Source organism: Caretta caretta, chromosome 2 (genome assembly GCF_965140235.1).
Source record: "Caretta caretta isolate rCarCar2 chromosome 2, rCarCar1.hap1, whole genome shotgun sequence".
In the NCBI taxonomy this organism is placed as follows: domain Eukaryota; kingdom Metazoa; phylum Chordata; order Testudines; family Cheloniidae; genus Caretta; species Caretta caretta.
The window spans coordinates 260,376,624-260,391,721 of record NC_134207.1 but is presented as its reverse complement, the minus strand read 5'-3'; the positions used below and the strand labels follow the sequence as shown (position 1 = coordinate 260,391,721).

Genomic DNA, 15,098 nt, shown 5'->3' with positions numbered 1-15,098 from the left:
TCATGCTCATGAGCTCAAAGCTCATGCTCAAATAAATTGGTTAGTCTCTAAGGTGCCACAAGTACTCCTTTTCTTTTTGCAAATACAGACTAACACGGCTGTTCCTCTGAAACTAAGCTCAATTAGTTTCACAGCTAATCAGCCAGATCTTCGGCTGGTGTAAACTAGTATCCCGCCATCGAAATCAGTGATGCTACACCAGTTTACACCAGCTGATGATCTGGTCCAGTGAAGCTCCACCAAGAATGAATTTGGCCATATAGCTGCAACATGGCAGTCAAAATTACAGCTCTTCCAAATCTGTTGTGGGCCAGATCCTCAGCAGGTGTAAATCAGCAAAAAGCACCCTGGACTCCCCTGGGAGACTGTGTTTGTTCTGGATCATATTGCTTTCCAGTCACTGCTTAGCTTTATTTTTATAATTTCTCTAAATACCAAATCACTAGCTTTATCTCTATAGCACACTGCATGGCATTAATATTATACAGAGCGGGCATGATTCTGATCTCACATACAGTAGTTTTACGCCAAACAAAAACTCCAGTGAAAACACTAGAGTGATACCTGGTGTCCAACAGCTTAGAGCAGAATCAAGCCCTAGAGAGTTTTAGGAAACATTTGGGCTAGATCCTCTGTTGGTGCAAATCTGCATTGTGCCATTGAAGTCAGTTGTTCTATGCCAGTTTACACCAGATGAAAGTCTGACCCTTTTAGTATCTTTTCTTACATTGCAAGATAATTTAATGATGACTGACAGCCCCAAAGACTGAAATTCAGAGTAGGGACTGAAACCTCAGGGTGAGTTTAGACAGGAAGAATGTAAGTATTTGGGCTGGAATTTGTGAACACTACGGGTCCAATACTCAGCTGGTGTAAATCCGCACAGCTCATGGGTCTCTGTTGATTTACAGCAGCTGAAGAGGCCGTGGAATCGTTATTGACCAGTGGAAAGCCGCATTTCAAGTCAAAAGGCAACGAGGGAAGAGCTCAGTGACTATAGCCACTAGACATCCTGGGGCAGGGTTTGCAACATATGTCAGGGGAAGGGTGGGGCAAAGAGAGGGGCTTTCAGCACCTTTGTGCTGCCCAGATCCTGAACTAATGCAGGGAATCAAAACAGCCCTCAGTGTAAACCAGAGCAGCCCTGGGGGTTGCTCTAAGTTATGGCAGCCTCCCACCTGCCCAGAATGTCCTAGCACTCAATGCCACCAGCACACTTCCTATTCTGGGGTCTGCCATGGGTGCAGTATAGGGTTGATTCCTGCATTGGGGAATTCTGCCCTGGCCTGGTGTGGTTGTCTAAAGGCTTATACACTGTCAGAGCAGTGTATAGCCACTGGGTGATCTTCTGTAGGATTTAACCGGGGAGGTTTAAGTCACCCCACCACAGGTTGGCCACTGCAACAAAGAGGGTAAAGTTCTGTGCAACTCCACCATCTTCAATGAAGTGGCATCCGTGACTGAGTTTGGATCACAGTCCCACTTGAATGTGCACAGAAAGGATGATATCTATTCAGGCTAGACAAGCTATGGAACACGTGCACTGCTGCAATACTTCAACAGGTTTACCTGGAAAGATCCAATGCAGAGCTCTAAATATAGCCGGACTCCCAGGTTGGTGTATTCAGGGAGGAAGTTGAAGACAATGTAATGTGTCCCAAATAGCGGAATGAGAAGCAGCGTCGATTTTGAGAGACGTCTAGGGCAGGAAATAAGAAGAGGCCAAAAAAATAAATATCATTCTTCTGAAGAGCATGAGGACAGCTGAACTAGAAATTCTCTAGTAATGAGTGATGCTCAACAGGTTAAAAAGGGACCCAGATATATATTTCAAATCTGCTGGGACAAAGGTGGGCACAGATTTCCAGTGCTTCTGGCTGGAGTGGAGGTACCACATAACCAATCTTTTTTTGCTGTGATTTGGTATTCTTAATGCTTGAACAAGAATGAATAAAAGTGCTGTTCAGAGAGATGCCTGGTCTAGTGACCTTGACAACAGAACTGGGGCCAGGCACCCCGAGTTCCAACCCTGAAAGTGACTCTATCTGTGGTCGTGGGCATGTCCTTTAATTTCTGACTCAGCTGCACCATTTGGAAAATATCACGGCCGGAAGCATTGCTCACAATGTGTGTGACACTGGATTACCTGTACTGACATGAATTATTGAAGTTGATTTGTCTCGGGTCCAGCTTTTTCAGCAAGATTCTGATGATGTTGATGAAAAGGATAAAGTTGACCTGTTTCCATTTTTTTGGAAGAAAGAAGATTGTTACCTTTTACTACCAAACATTCCTGTGAAAAGTATATTGTGACTTAAATAATTGCTAGCCATTACTGCAGATACAGTGGGAGCTGTACAAGAAACCAGCCTTACTAGGAAACTTCCCATCTTAAAGAGACAGCAACAAAGTATCCCTAAGGATATTGTATATAATTCTGCTGTGTCTTCTTTGGAAGACCATCTCTATTAAGCAACCATATTTGTTAGTCCCTGGAGTAATCGATCATTTCTTTATTGTTTGCAGCACTCTTTAATTTTTCTGGTTTGAGACAATGATCGTTGTTGTACTAAACTATGGCTGATACCTTTAGAGCTGACTGGTCTAATTTTCTGCTGGTGTAATTTGTCACAGCTCCATTCAAACCAACATTGCTGGCCCATTTTATACCAGCAGTGAATTTGTCCTTGCATCCCATGTATTATGTGCATCCATCAATCTTTCAGGTGATGGCGAATGGCTGCTTTGCTCTAATGATGCCCATCTCTCCCCAGACATTGCAATTCCATTTTATCCACCTATAATGAGTTAATTAGATGATTGCAGAAAAATACATTCCTAGCTTCCCTGTATGGCATTCACACCTAGTCAGGAATGTCAGTCAAACTCAATGAGGCAAAACGTGGAGGTGTAGAGCATTTTAAAACTGCCTCACAGCAGAATAAAGCTGATAACGATCTGTCATTTTTGGATTCTGCATTCATACTGCTCTATCCTGCAGACGAGCCCCCTTCAACAACCCTTATTTATGCACAGCTGGTGCTGCCATCCAATTAAGCCACACAAATGCAATGGCTTTAATTCCAGCCTGGTGCACTGCACATATTACCTGTTTATTGTATATATTTCCTAGGGATTAATGACCAATTGCAAGTAATTGTGCATCATGACCCATTAACCCTAACCAATTATGAATCCCCAGTAAATGCACAGCTCCAGGGCTGTAATTGCCATGATCAGCTTAGAGTGGAAACAAAATTCAGTAGGACTATCCCTGTGCTTCCCCTTAAGTGTGTGCTTAAATGCTTTCCTGGATCTGGACTCCTAGTTCAAACCTTGCATTGTCAAAGCGCTTCTGGGAGCGTCAGCCACCAAACTACTCCCATTCACTTCAATGGGAATGACAAGTCTTTGAAAACTTAGGGAGAAGCGTTTTCTCTGAGATTCAGCAGCACTCATCTTTAGCACAAAGGGATAATCCCTTTAGAGGATCAATGCTACAGTTTCGGAAGATCAGGTATTAGTATTCAAACTTTAAGCCATTGCCCACCCCCATAATCTCTTTGTTGTCAATTCATGTTTCCAAACTGAGAAATATCACACATACCCCAACAGAAATGATAATAGGTCCTTTGATTAGCCACCAGTAAGGCGAGCCTTGGTTAATATCCCAGCATCTGGAAAAGTAGCACTTAAATTAACATAGATATACATGGTCACTGGAATATGGTTACATGGAGAAAGCACACGTTAGGGTCAATGGAATTATGAGCAGACCTATTACAGCCTCATTTTAAGATAGAATAGAAGAATAGAGCTATCCAAACCCCTGCAACTTGGCTTTGTAGAGTCTAGGTTCCATAAATATTATCCTACAAGTAGCAAAATGACAAAATTATCACTGACCCTTATGCACCAAGTGATGGCCAGAAATCTATTGCTTCCTGGTTGAAAATATGCCTGAGAGCAGGTTATAAGGGCTGTTGCTGAAAGCCAAATCAAAAACACCATTGTTATTTGAAGATCTCTTTTTGACCTATGGGACATTGTCTTTGTAGCAGGAAGAGAGCCTGAGACATAAGCCCTTGTATTAGAGGTCTGGTATGAGGCCTGAACTAAAGTAGTGGTTAAAACTTTGCTGATATGAAGCAAAGTCGGGCTGTGAGCAAGAGGCAGGCCCTGCTCACCGAATTTGTCAAGAACAGGGTGGATATTGCAGAAATGCACATTTTAAAGAAGTACTAGTTACAGTGTGCTTATGCAAACACATTTCAATATTAAGCGCCACCCCAACATTCCAATATTAAAGACGGTACAAGAACATTCCCCAAAAATAACAGGAATAAGGTCAAAATGACAGTACATAATAAAAATGTTTTAACTAAACCAACATGTGCAAAACGATAAGTAATAGTGAGCAACTTTAGGGAGCAGTAACTAACTTGTTTGTACTGGGGTATAAAGATGTATTTTAAAGGGAATATTTTGGGCCCGCCTATGAAGCAACGGAAAGTCCCGCCACTCACTAAGCTGTGTTCACTGTCATGGGCATACATGTCTTCGTATCCTCGTAAAGTCTGTGAGGTGTAAGTACCGTGCTTCGTCAACAATAAACCTGGCCAGGCGCCTTCGCTAAAAACTGAGTCTGTGGATTTATGGGGTAATTTAATTAAGGTCCGCTATCTGCGCAGAGCTGGGACAACATGCTAAATGAACACACACATGCAGCCAACCTCCGACCACATTGGTGACCCTGACCGCTATCAGTAATAGCTCCACTTTATAAGGCTATATAAGTATCTCAGGCTTCTGATGATATCAGCTTTGCTCCTCAATTATCATTACTTCATCTGAATCCCTTGATTTCCCGGAAGCACAATACTTCAAGGTTTTGATTATAACGTTTGCAAAAGCAAGTGCTATAGAAAAGGCGGTAACTCCGCTCCCGTTAGAAACATATTTTCAGTCACGTCTTTAAAAATTCTTCCATTAGCCTCAATGTTTTCATAGTCTCTGTGCAAGCAGTAAATTTGTTTTGGACAGTTTGAAATAAATCCCTTAATCCTTCTACCAGACTGGGGAAAAAAATACAAAGTAAACTTCTGGTTCTACTGAACTCAGCAGCAAAACTCCCATGGACTTCAATGGGGCCAGGATTTCACCCATCTATATTTTCCATTATTTTTTTGTGTGTGCTCATCATTAATTTTTTTAAAAAGGAAGGGTTAAGGGCCTGATCCTCCACGGCCCTGAAACTTATGAAACCATTCACACTTATGCAAAATGGATGTAAAGATGCAAGACATTGACTTCAACAGGGCTTCACACTGGCACAGAGAAAATTGCAGGACTGGGATCAATCATAACATTAAAAGTGCAACACTGCAATATGGAATCTAGTATGAAACTTCAACTTACGCTGTGTCTTCAAAATACAGCTTTGCTAATATCCACACTAGGGTAAAAACCGTTGGGAAACCTGGCGAAACAATTTAATACACACTAGTTGTTGTTTTTCTGATTTCATTAATTATTCCAGATTCAATTTCCATCCTGTCTATTGCAACCCTACCAGGATAGTATGAGACAGATTAACTGACCATAGAAAATGCCCTGTGCAATGACCATTATGTCTAACAGGAACCACATTTTAACCTAACGAGGTCATGGTGAGCTGCATAAATACAATGGGAAATCTCCCGATGCACACCATGAAATGAAGTAGCCTATGGCGTTAACCAGTTAACGTTTGTGTGGGATGGATGAGTGAATATGAAAGCAATACAGTGAAGCCAGGATGGATCTGTCCCTGCAAACTATTGCTCATATGAAAAATCCTTAATCATGTGACTAGTTATCTCAACTAATGTCCCTAAAATCAGTTTGCAAGTCCCTCCCCCCCCCAGTTTTAGGTAAGGAGTGGTGGTTTTGGCATGGGGGAGTGCTGGGGAGTGGCATTTATCCATTTCAATAATCCCTCTAAGCACTTTCCAAACATCAATTAGTAAATTATCATAGTACTCCTGTAACGTAATACCGATGGGCATGGTACAGATTAGAAAGAGATAAGTTTTATTATCCTCATTTCGCTGATGGAGAAATCAAGGCATGCAGATTAATGTGACTTGCTCAAGGCCACACAGGTAGCTACTGGCAGAGCCAAGATTAAATATCAGGGTTCCTGGCTCCCCGTGATGTATCCAGCCCAAGAGATGCTGCATCCCCAGTGTCCTCATACAGTCTCCAAATTCTACAGGGTTCATACAATCATCCAAACCATAGACCCCTTTGAGGTTCATCCATTTGATAGTATATGGGCATTTACTTTGCTGTCAGGATGTTTCCATTGACCCCAATGGGCGATGGATCAAGCCCTGAAACATAATCTGATCTTTTCTAGTCTAATTTCAGTCCTCACTTACCCCATCCAAACAGAACAAGCCACCAAAAATAGCGTCTTCCATGAGGAAAGGATGATAAGAGCAGACAGTTCAGGTAAAGCGCCTCTACCAGCAGCCACATGAAATTAGCCATCATAAAATAGTGACAGAAAGCCACTGATATCTTGCATTCAGTCTAAGGAGCAGGGAAGGCAAAATTTCATTATTGCGTGTTATACATATATTATGGGTATCACAATACCACATACAAGCACGAGCAGTGGCAAGATATTAACCAGTACATTAACAATATACAAAGATATCAAATGCCACCGTAATCTCCTTTTCAAATGCTTACTGTAGAAAAGCTGCAATGGTCAATATCTTCCTCCTGGAAGAGGACCGCATCCTTAATGAAAATGGCAATAGTTTTCAAGATGAAGGTGAGAAAGAGCTGGATGTGGATGTAATTTCTGGGACAGTGGAGTCTCCTGGAGGAAAAGAAGGAAGGCCAGCAAAATGAAGTGGTGGGAGATGGGTAACTCATCTTTCACGGGTCTGGGTTTCCTTAGGGCGGGGTTGTCAAAAGCCCTCTGCTGTGACCGAGCTCTGCTCACACTGAACTCAATGGCTGAATGGACTCTGCATTTGAGAAATAACCTTCCCTGATGTAACACTGATGGTGCTAACACAGCCCCCAAGAAATGGGGAGTGGTGCAGAGAGACCCGGGAGTATCTAGACAGCTTTCTTAGCAAATTGGGCAGTGATTAATTATCTAGAGGCTGATTGGCAGAGGTGATATGCAGCTGCAGCTCAGCATCTTCAGCAAGAGCTGGGGATGCTCAGCAACTGTGAAAATCAGGCTGCATCAAAGTCTAATCCGAATCAGGTCACTCATGCCTAATCATAAAGCTCATTTCGTTTCTAGTGTGATGAGTGTTGCAGTCGAACTGAAATGCAAAATGAGTTGTGAAACAGCAGCTATTTCTGCCAGTTATTAATCTGTAAATCTCACAGCCCAGAGCTTCCAGCATCTTGCATTAACTTGATTTCTGTTTACTTTCACGGGCCCAGGGTAAATGTTCATAAACATACCTGAATGCAATAAGAACAGTCACAGCCAGGGTGAGGGAGGAGATAGATATGCTGTACCCCACAGTGTAGATGATCTTTACAGTAGAAAAATAGGAGTGCTATAAAGGAGAGAATGAACAAGTCATATAGGTTTTAATGCAAATAGAAGGAAAAGAAGCGACACAGAATCTGGTGGGTTTGCTTTGTTGGGCACCAGAACCTTTTCTGTGGCCTCAGTTCACACCCCTGACCTTCACTTTTTGAGGGTTCATGTGATCTCAAAACAAAACTCAGCTGGAATCCTTTAACTGGGCTTCATATCTAAACCTTTTACAGGTTTCAGAGTAGCAGCCGTGTTAGTCTGTATCTGCAAAAAGAACAGGAGGACTTGTGGCACCTTAGAGACTAACCAATTTATTAGAGCATAAGCTTTCGTGGGCTACAGCCCACTTCATTGGATGGATAGAATGGAATATATAGTAAGAAGATATATATATATATACATACAGATAAGTTGGAAGTTGCCATACAAACTGTAAGAAGATAATTAGTTAAGATGAGCTATTATCAGCAGGAGAAAAAAACTTTTGTAGTGATAATCAAGATCTAAACCTTGAAGAACAGTAAACTCTGCATGGTTTTGCTGGAAAACCACTAGAGGGCCTAGGATGGCTTGAAATTGGGTCCAAGTTAACTCAAAAGATTCTAGAAATTTTTCAAGGCTTTTCACAAAACTGTGCTGGCTTTCAGGCTTATAATGATCTCTGAAATCAGGCAAGTTTGGCCCAGTTTGGGTTTCTTGACAAAATTTCAACCTGACTCTCTTTGTGACTATATTGTTATACCACGACTGGTCTACATTAATCCTTCCTATAAGTCACCATTCACTCATTTACTAACCCAAAATATTCTTGCTTTGATAAAATGTTCAGATAATTACGGCAGAAGTTCAAGGTAAACAATGGTAGAAGGTCCAGGGAGATGGGTAACAAGGAGGGAAGGCTGAATCTCATGATGTGCAAGGTTTTGTGATCCTCTCAAACTATATTTTTAGGGGATTCCGAATGGCAGTAATTTGAGTTCACAAAGCTTTGTCTGCTACAGTTTAAAGCCACATTTGTTTTGTGAGAACAATTCAATTTTTAAAACCCCCTGGGTGACATCCTGACCCCACTGAAGTAATTGGAAGAAGTCCCATTCACTTCAAGGGGGTGTGGATTTAACATCAGATTTTCCTAAATTGCAGGCAGACTAGAGCCTTGTATTAGAGATAGAGGTAATTCCTCAAAAGCTTGGCTGGCACTAATGGCTGCCTTATGTATGATATACACCGCACAATGTATCACTTTGTCCTATGACTGGAGAGCTGTAAGTGGGCCAGTTCACCTGGACTGATCCCTTAGAATTTGTTAACTACTAAGGTGCCACAAGTACTCCCTTTCTTTTTACGGATACAGACTAACACGGCTGCTACTCTGAAACTTAACTACTTATGCTGTTCCACATTGTATTTAGCTGTGACACTCTGAGTACCTTTTCCACGCCTGAAGAAGAGCTCTGTGCAGCTCAAAAGCTTGTCTCTCTGACCAACAGAAGGTGGTCCAATACGAGACATCACCTCACCCACCTTGTCTCCCTAATATCCTGAGACTGACACAGCTAAAACAACACTGCAAACATTAATTTTTTCATCATTTTTTTTCTCTCTCTCTCTCTTTACTTTTTTTCAACCTTGCCCTATCTGTATTTCACTGTTTGTGTTTTGTTCCTATTTCCACCCTATTTGTCTACTGGATATTTTCTCCCTATATCCCCAAACTCAACTTTTCCCATGTACAAGAACAACCTAATAGTGCTTGAATTAAAATCCAGCTTTTTTCAGGCATCGTGTTTGAGTGGGTAGGTAGCTGGCCAAACTAACTTCATCCCTCTCAAGAGGAAGCAGCAAATAAAAGTAGACGTGGACCCAAGATGCAGAGTTTGGATCCGAATCCAAACTTTCCCTAAGTCTGGAAGTATCTGTCTCTTAGGTCCCATTTTGATTTTATTGTATAGATATTGTCACCCTGGGCAGCCTTTGCAGGAGCACACCTCCATGTTGGAAAGGAAAGCTGGTTAGAATCTCTAGTGCTATCTCTCAATAAAATTTAAGCAATAATTATTGTCTGATTTTCAGAAGAGCTAAGCAGCACTGAAATAAGAGGGGGCAGCAGATCCTTTGCTCCTAATAGGGTTCATATTGTGTCTACCACTGAGTGGCGAAACACTAGATTGCATTTAGCCAGTTAGCAAAGCCCTGTGGAGCAGTTCTTACTCAGTGTGTGTGTTTATCCAGCTAAAACACAAACACGGGATCCTCAGCAGCAAATCCACCAGGTGAATCAATGAGGAACTATCTCATGAGCAAGTGTGTCAAAGCTGAGGTTAGATCATCCTAGCTGGCAGCCATTCCTTGCAAATCAGATAGGAAAGAAAGTCCATATAAAGCAATAATCCAATTCCCAAGTGGATAAACAAGCAGGCCAAAGAGTCAACCTAGGTGAAAGAACAGGGCACCTGCCAAAGAAAACAGCAGGCTCATGCTATGTTTGTTTTTGCACTAGAAGTGCAAGGAATAAATAAAAAGAAGGGAAAAGAACATTTCAAGAGTTGCATTTCTGCATGATAGATCAGCCAGCTGGAAAGCAAGGTCCAAGTTAAACAGCCTGCTGACAAACAGTGAAGAAATAAAGTGAAGATGACAACAAAAGTCCATCCAACCCATATGGAATGGATTATTCACTAAGCTCTTGCTGACAGGTGAAATTAACTTCAATAAGTAAAACAGAATCTTGCTTTCATTCGCTCAGTTAGCACCATTTGCTGGGCACAAACAGCAAGGGTCCGATTCCCTGCTGTTTTCTACCAGTTTTACCCTAATGGAAAGACTTCTGATTGACTTCAGTGGAGTTACTCCTGATTTACACCTGAATAAGTGAGAGAAGAATCAGCAACAAAGCCAGGTTGACACACAGGTTTTGAACGAGTTTTGTTCCTATTTCCACTTATATCAGGTAGGGTTCTGATTTTTTTACTGATATGGAGACACCAATACAACCCTAACGTATGTCTATTCCAGGAGAGCTTCACCAGTATGGGAAGGAAAGGCTATGGCTAGGCTATGTCAGCAAAGCACTCCTAGTGTGGATGCAGCTTATACCAGCAAAAATGTGGTTTGCGCTGGAGTTGAAAAACCACCTCCCCTGAGCGAAACAAGCTATACCAGTCAGAGTGCAGCTTTCCTGGTGTAACTATCTACACGAGGGGCCTTCTGCCAGACCTGGCCTAGGGTGGATGCAATGATACTGTTATTAAGGTGCCTTACACCAGTAGCACTTATTCCCCTTCCTGTGCAAAAATAGCTACACGAGCAGAAGCACATTTATAGGTAAGCACAAGGTGTAGTTAAAATGGGAAACATTTTCTGTGCACACAAGATTGAAGTGACAATGGTTTTGGGAATCAAACTGACAAAACGTGCCAAATACTAATCTAAATTACACAGGTGTAAATCCAGAGTAACTCTGTTGAAGTCAATGGATTTGCACTTATGTAATAGAGACCAGAATCTGAGCATGGTATTTTTCTTAAGCCCAGAATTCCTTTTGCTTTGTTATGGGTGCTTATTTTTTTCTTTACATGATTTGCTTTCTTCAAACTAGATGAGGAGCAGAAATGCAGCATCTTCTGGTTAACTGATTCAATTTGCCTTGAGTCTGAAATTCTGGTGAAAAAAGGGCATGTTTGCTACCAGCAGCAGGGCAGCAATGCTGCCGACAGCTCAGACTGATCATTGAATATAACTGAAGTATTAATCCCAGTTTTGCAAACATTTTGGACCAGATCTTCACCTGGTGTATGTCCGTGTCATTCAACGGAGTTACACGAATTTACCACACCAGAAGATCTGGCCCTATATTTTTTCGGACACAGCTCTCTAGATCTATTAGGTGTTTAAATGAGTGCTCTCTTCACCTGTATAATAAATGTCATTAATAATTTCACCGAGCAAGTGGGCAGAGTAAAAATACAATGGCATTTTATACTTAGTGAGAATGGTGCTGCTTCAACCAAGTTTTCATCCCCAACTTCTGAAATAGAAAGGTATATGACTAGCATCAGCACATTTCTGAATGGTATTGGTTCAGATAGACTTACTTCCTGAACTGGAATCTCATCGTTCACTGGGCAGGCAATGTGATAGGAGGGAAATGGATCAGACCAGCCATTCACTGTACAGTTTCTTCTTACCAAGCCTGCAAGAAATCCCACAGGGGCAGGGATTACCCTTTTGTTCTGTATTGTACAGCGCCGAGCGCAAAGGGGTCCTGGTCCATGACTAGGGCTCCTGGGCACTACAGTAATACAGGTAAATAATAATATTAATACATTCGTTCCATGGCAAAACAGAAAGGGTCAGTAGCAGGTAGTCTGCTAAATAAGGAGCTTCAGAATGGGCAGGGGCAACAATCCTCAGTGGGTAGGAAGGACTTACATTCCTGCTACAGAAAAACACATGGGAGCATTTCTAGGAAGAGGTACAGCTTGTGAGGTTCCCTGGACCTTCTTCCTAAAATATGTCCTGACCTGATTGCTCCAGAGAGAGGGACCCCGAAGACGCCACCACCTCCATCAGCTCAGGCTGAATCCCAAACAGCACCTGTGATGAGAGACTTCGTCTTTCTCCTCCCATCCCTCTCCCTCATGTATGTTTTTCCTTCCCCATCTCTCCTAACCCTCTCCATTTTCCTTCTGTCTAATCAGAGTCTGGCTTAACCGGCCAACTCAAGACTGTATCTTTTGCAACACCGCTGCAAGTCTGTGACCAGAAAGAGGTGAATAAAAGCAATGCCCTAACCAGTCCATGCTGGTACAATTTTGCCAGATCTTGGAGTGGCTGATCAGACCAGGTGCTCTGCCCATGTTTCTCCAACAGTGAGGTTGCAAGGGAAAAGCAAAGCCAGACACAGAAGCAGCATTTTCTATTTTGCTGTTCTTTCCTCTCCCCCTCTTATGTGTGTTTGTCTTGTTTTGTCTTCTAGAAAACGTGATCGGACTTTAACAACAACAGCAATGCCAGCTTCAGCCCATCTCAACGAGAGACGACCCACACCTGCCCATAGGGGAGGGGCAGAGTGAGGACAGCGGCTTCAGCAGATGTTACTAAGCATGCTTAGTCCATGGGAGCATGCTCAGTAGACGCCAAGCAGCAAATTGTGCCCCCCTCCCCCGCACACGTTGCCTCTGATCTCAACTAACTTTTTCTCTTTTCCCAAAAAATTACAGTTATTATCATCTTTAATGCCATGTAAAAGTCTGTCAGACAACGGCCTTTTCCTTCTAAAAGCTCTCTCCAGCTAAAGGGAAAGAGAACAGGGGATGTTGTTAAAATGAAAATATTATTCGCTATTTTATATTTCAAATGCTTTAACTGTTTCCCTTATTTTCTGTATCTTTAATACAAAGTGTTAAGGATTTTTAATGGTGTGTTTGCCATGGTACAAAGCATGCTGGGGCCTCTGTATACCAAACCCCAAATTTTGTTTAAAACTGTTTAATGTTGGACAGTGACAGGGTTATGTTAACACTGGATTCCATCTAAATTAATACAACACTACTTAATTTAACTCATTTTAGCATCAGTTTAGGGGATATCATTTCTAAAGTGTGAAGATTTGGAGGGGTAGGATAATATTCTCCTACTTTATAGAGGAGTTTTACAGTAAAGAAAAAAGTTTAAAAAGACAAGTTATAGCTTTGTAACTGTGTGAAAGAGAGAAATAAAGATTGTACCCTCTGTCACTGTTATGTGAAGAACCATGCCTCCATGCCCTCTCCTCCTTTTATTCTAAGACAGCCATCTTTTGCAGTATCTTCAGCGAAAGAATTTTTTAATTGTACGATTAAAATTAAATCATATGACATTTGAAAAAAAGTGTTTTAAAGCAATATTATCCCAGCCTTTTAACAATAACGTAAGCATGTTTTTACATTGAATCTCTACATTACACTCTAGAGAGGCCAAGAATAGGAAATGGCTAAATTATTTCATTTCCATAATTAAATACCGATCATTCTGCAACCAAGAGTCAGGCCTTTGTTACATCTCAAGTCTGGCAAAGTTTTGCATCATTGAATTGTCCAGCCTGGAAAAACATTCCCAACCAAACAAAAATGTGTAAATACATTTCTCATGTTTATCATTTGAAAAGGGTGAACAAAGTTTTAGATTCCAGGGGACAGTATAAAATTTCCATCATTTACGGAGAGGCTTTACAATAAAAAATAAAATTTTAAAAGTATAGGCTTTCCTGATGAACATGAAAAATCTGAAACTAGGTCAGAAACTATACACAGACACTTGAATGTTAAAAGGCAATATCATAAAACCCCGGAGGCAAGGAGACAGAACTCCTAGGCTAAGAGGGACAAATTCCATCCTACATATACAAGATGTGAAAAAGTCATATCCTGAGAGATGATGTATGTGTAGCCAGAGGTGCACAGGTACTAAAGGCATTAAATATGGACATTTTGCAGCTGTTTGCTGAACCAAATCAGTCAGGGAGTTCACTCATATTACAGATAATCAAGAGCCATTGGTTCTGGAATCTATCACTTTTGATGACAAAACGCCTGCCTGGAGAATGAAATTGTATATCCTTGGCAAGACTATTAGCTTTAAAATTGACTTAGGAGTTAGCATCACAGTTATCTCAGAAGGAACTTACAATCACCTTCAACATTGCCCAAAGCTGATGTCACCTGACAGAGCACCTGGAGGGATTTTGAACTGCATGAGCTAGTTCACCACAGAAACAATTTTCAACGACAAAAGCTATGCATGCAGAGTGTATGTGATCAAAGGACCACAGAACAAAAGCCTTCTCAGCTGCAGCATGGCAGCCATGATGGGCCTAGTGAGAAAGGTGGAAGAACTCAATGTAATATTTGTTGATACTGGACTTTTGAAAGGAGATCCAGTACAAATAACATTAACAGACAATGCTAAGCCATATAGTGTACATACACCTCCCAGGAACCTTAACCCATTATTTCATAAAGTGGAAACTGAGTTAAAGAGAATGGAGTGTATTGGCATAATCAAGAAAATCTCTGAGCCAGCAGTATGGTGTGCCCAAATGGTACCATTTATAAAGAAAAATGTAAAAATACGAATCTGTGTGGATCTTAAAAGATTTAATGAAGCAGTTGTGAGAGAAAAATATATCCTTCCAACACTGGATGACTTTCTCCCCAAAGTGAAAGGATATACAGTATTCTCTAAGTCGGATGCCTCGAGTGGATTCTGCCAAATTCCTTTAGCCAAAGAAAGTGCTAAACTAACTACATTTATTACATCTTTTGGGAGATTTTGCTTATGAAGATCACCTTTTTGGATTAATAGTGCACCTGAAATTTTCCAAAGAAAGATGGCAGAACTGTGAACGAACACAAATGGAGCTGTAGTCTTCATGGCCAATATTCTGATAGATGGATCTTTGGTGGAAGAACAGTACAAAACCCTCAACAAAGTCCTAAGCTTAACCAGTCATTCTGAACCGCAACTAAACAAGGAAAAGTGCATTTTCTGTGTACCCCAA

General features: G+C 41.4%; 1 protein-coding gene across 2 annotated transcripts in view; it reads right to left on the bottom strand.

Annotated features, from left to right (window-relative positions):
• GHRHR (growth hormone releasing hormone receptor) overlaps positions 1 to 15,098 on the bottom strand; it is a 43,857-nt gene that overhangs the window by 10,315 nt on the left and 18,444 nt on the right. For both annotated transcript variants that reach the window (XM_048842186.2, XM_075126032.1), the window contains 8 exons: positions 11,653 to 11,750; positions 7,477 to 7,574; positions 6,739 to 6,871; positions 6,423 to 6,576; positions 5,419 to 5,479; positions 3,608 to 3,677; positions 2,147 to 2,238; positions 1,570 to 1,699 (listed from right to left, as the gene is read on the bottom strand). In XM_048842186.2, coding sequence (XP_048698143.2) covers positions 1,570 to 1,699; positions 2,147 to 2,238; positions 3,608 to 3,677; positions 5,419 to 5,479; positions 6,423 to 6,576; positions 6,739 to 6,871; positions 7,477 to 7,574; positions 11,653 to 11,750 — 836 coding nt within the window. The remainder of the gene's footprint in view (positions 1 to 1,569; positions 1,700 to 2,146; positions 2,239 to 3,607; positions 3,678 to 5,418; positions 5,480 to 6,422; positions 6,577 to 6,738; positions 6,872 to 7,476; positions 7,575 to 11,652; positions 11,751 to 15,098) is intronic.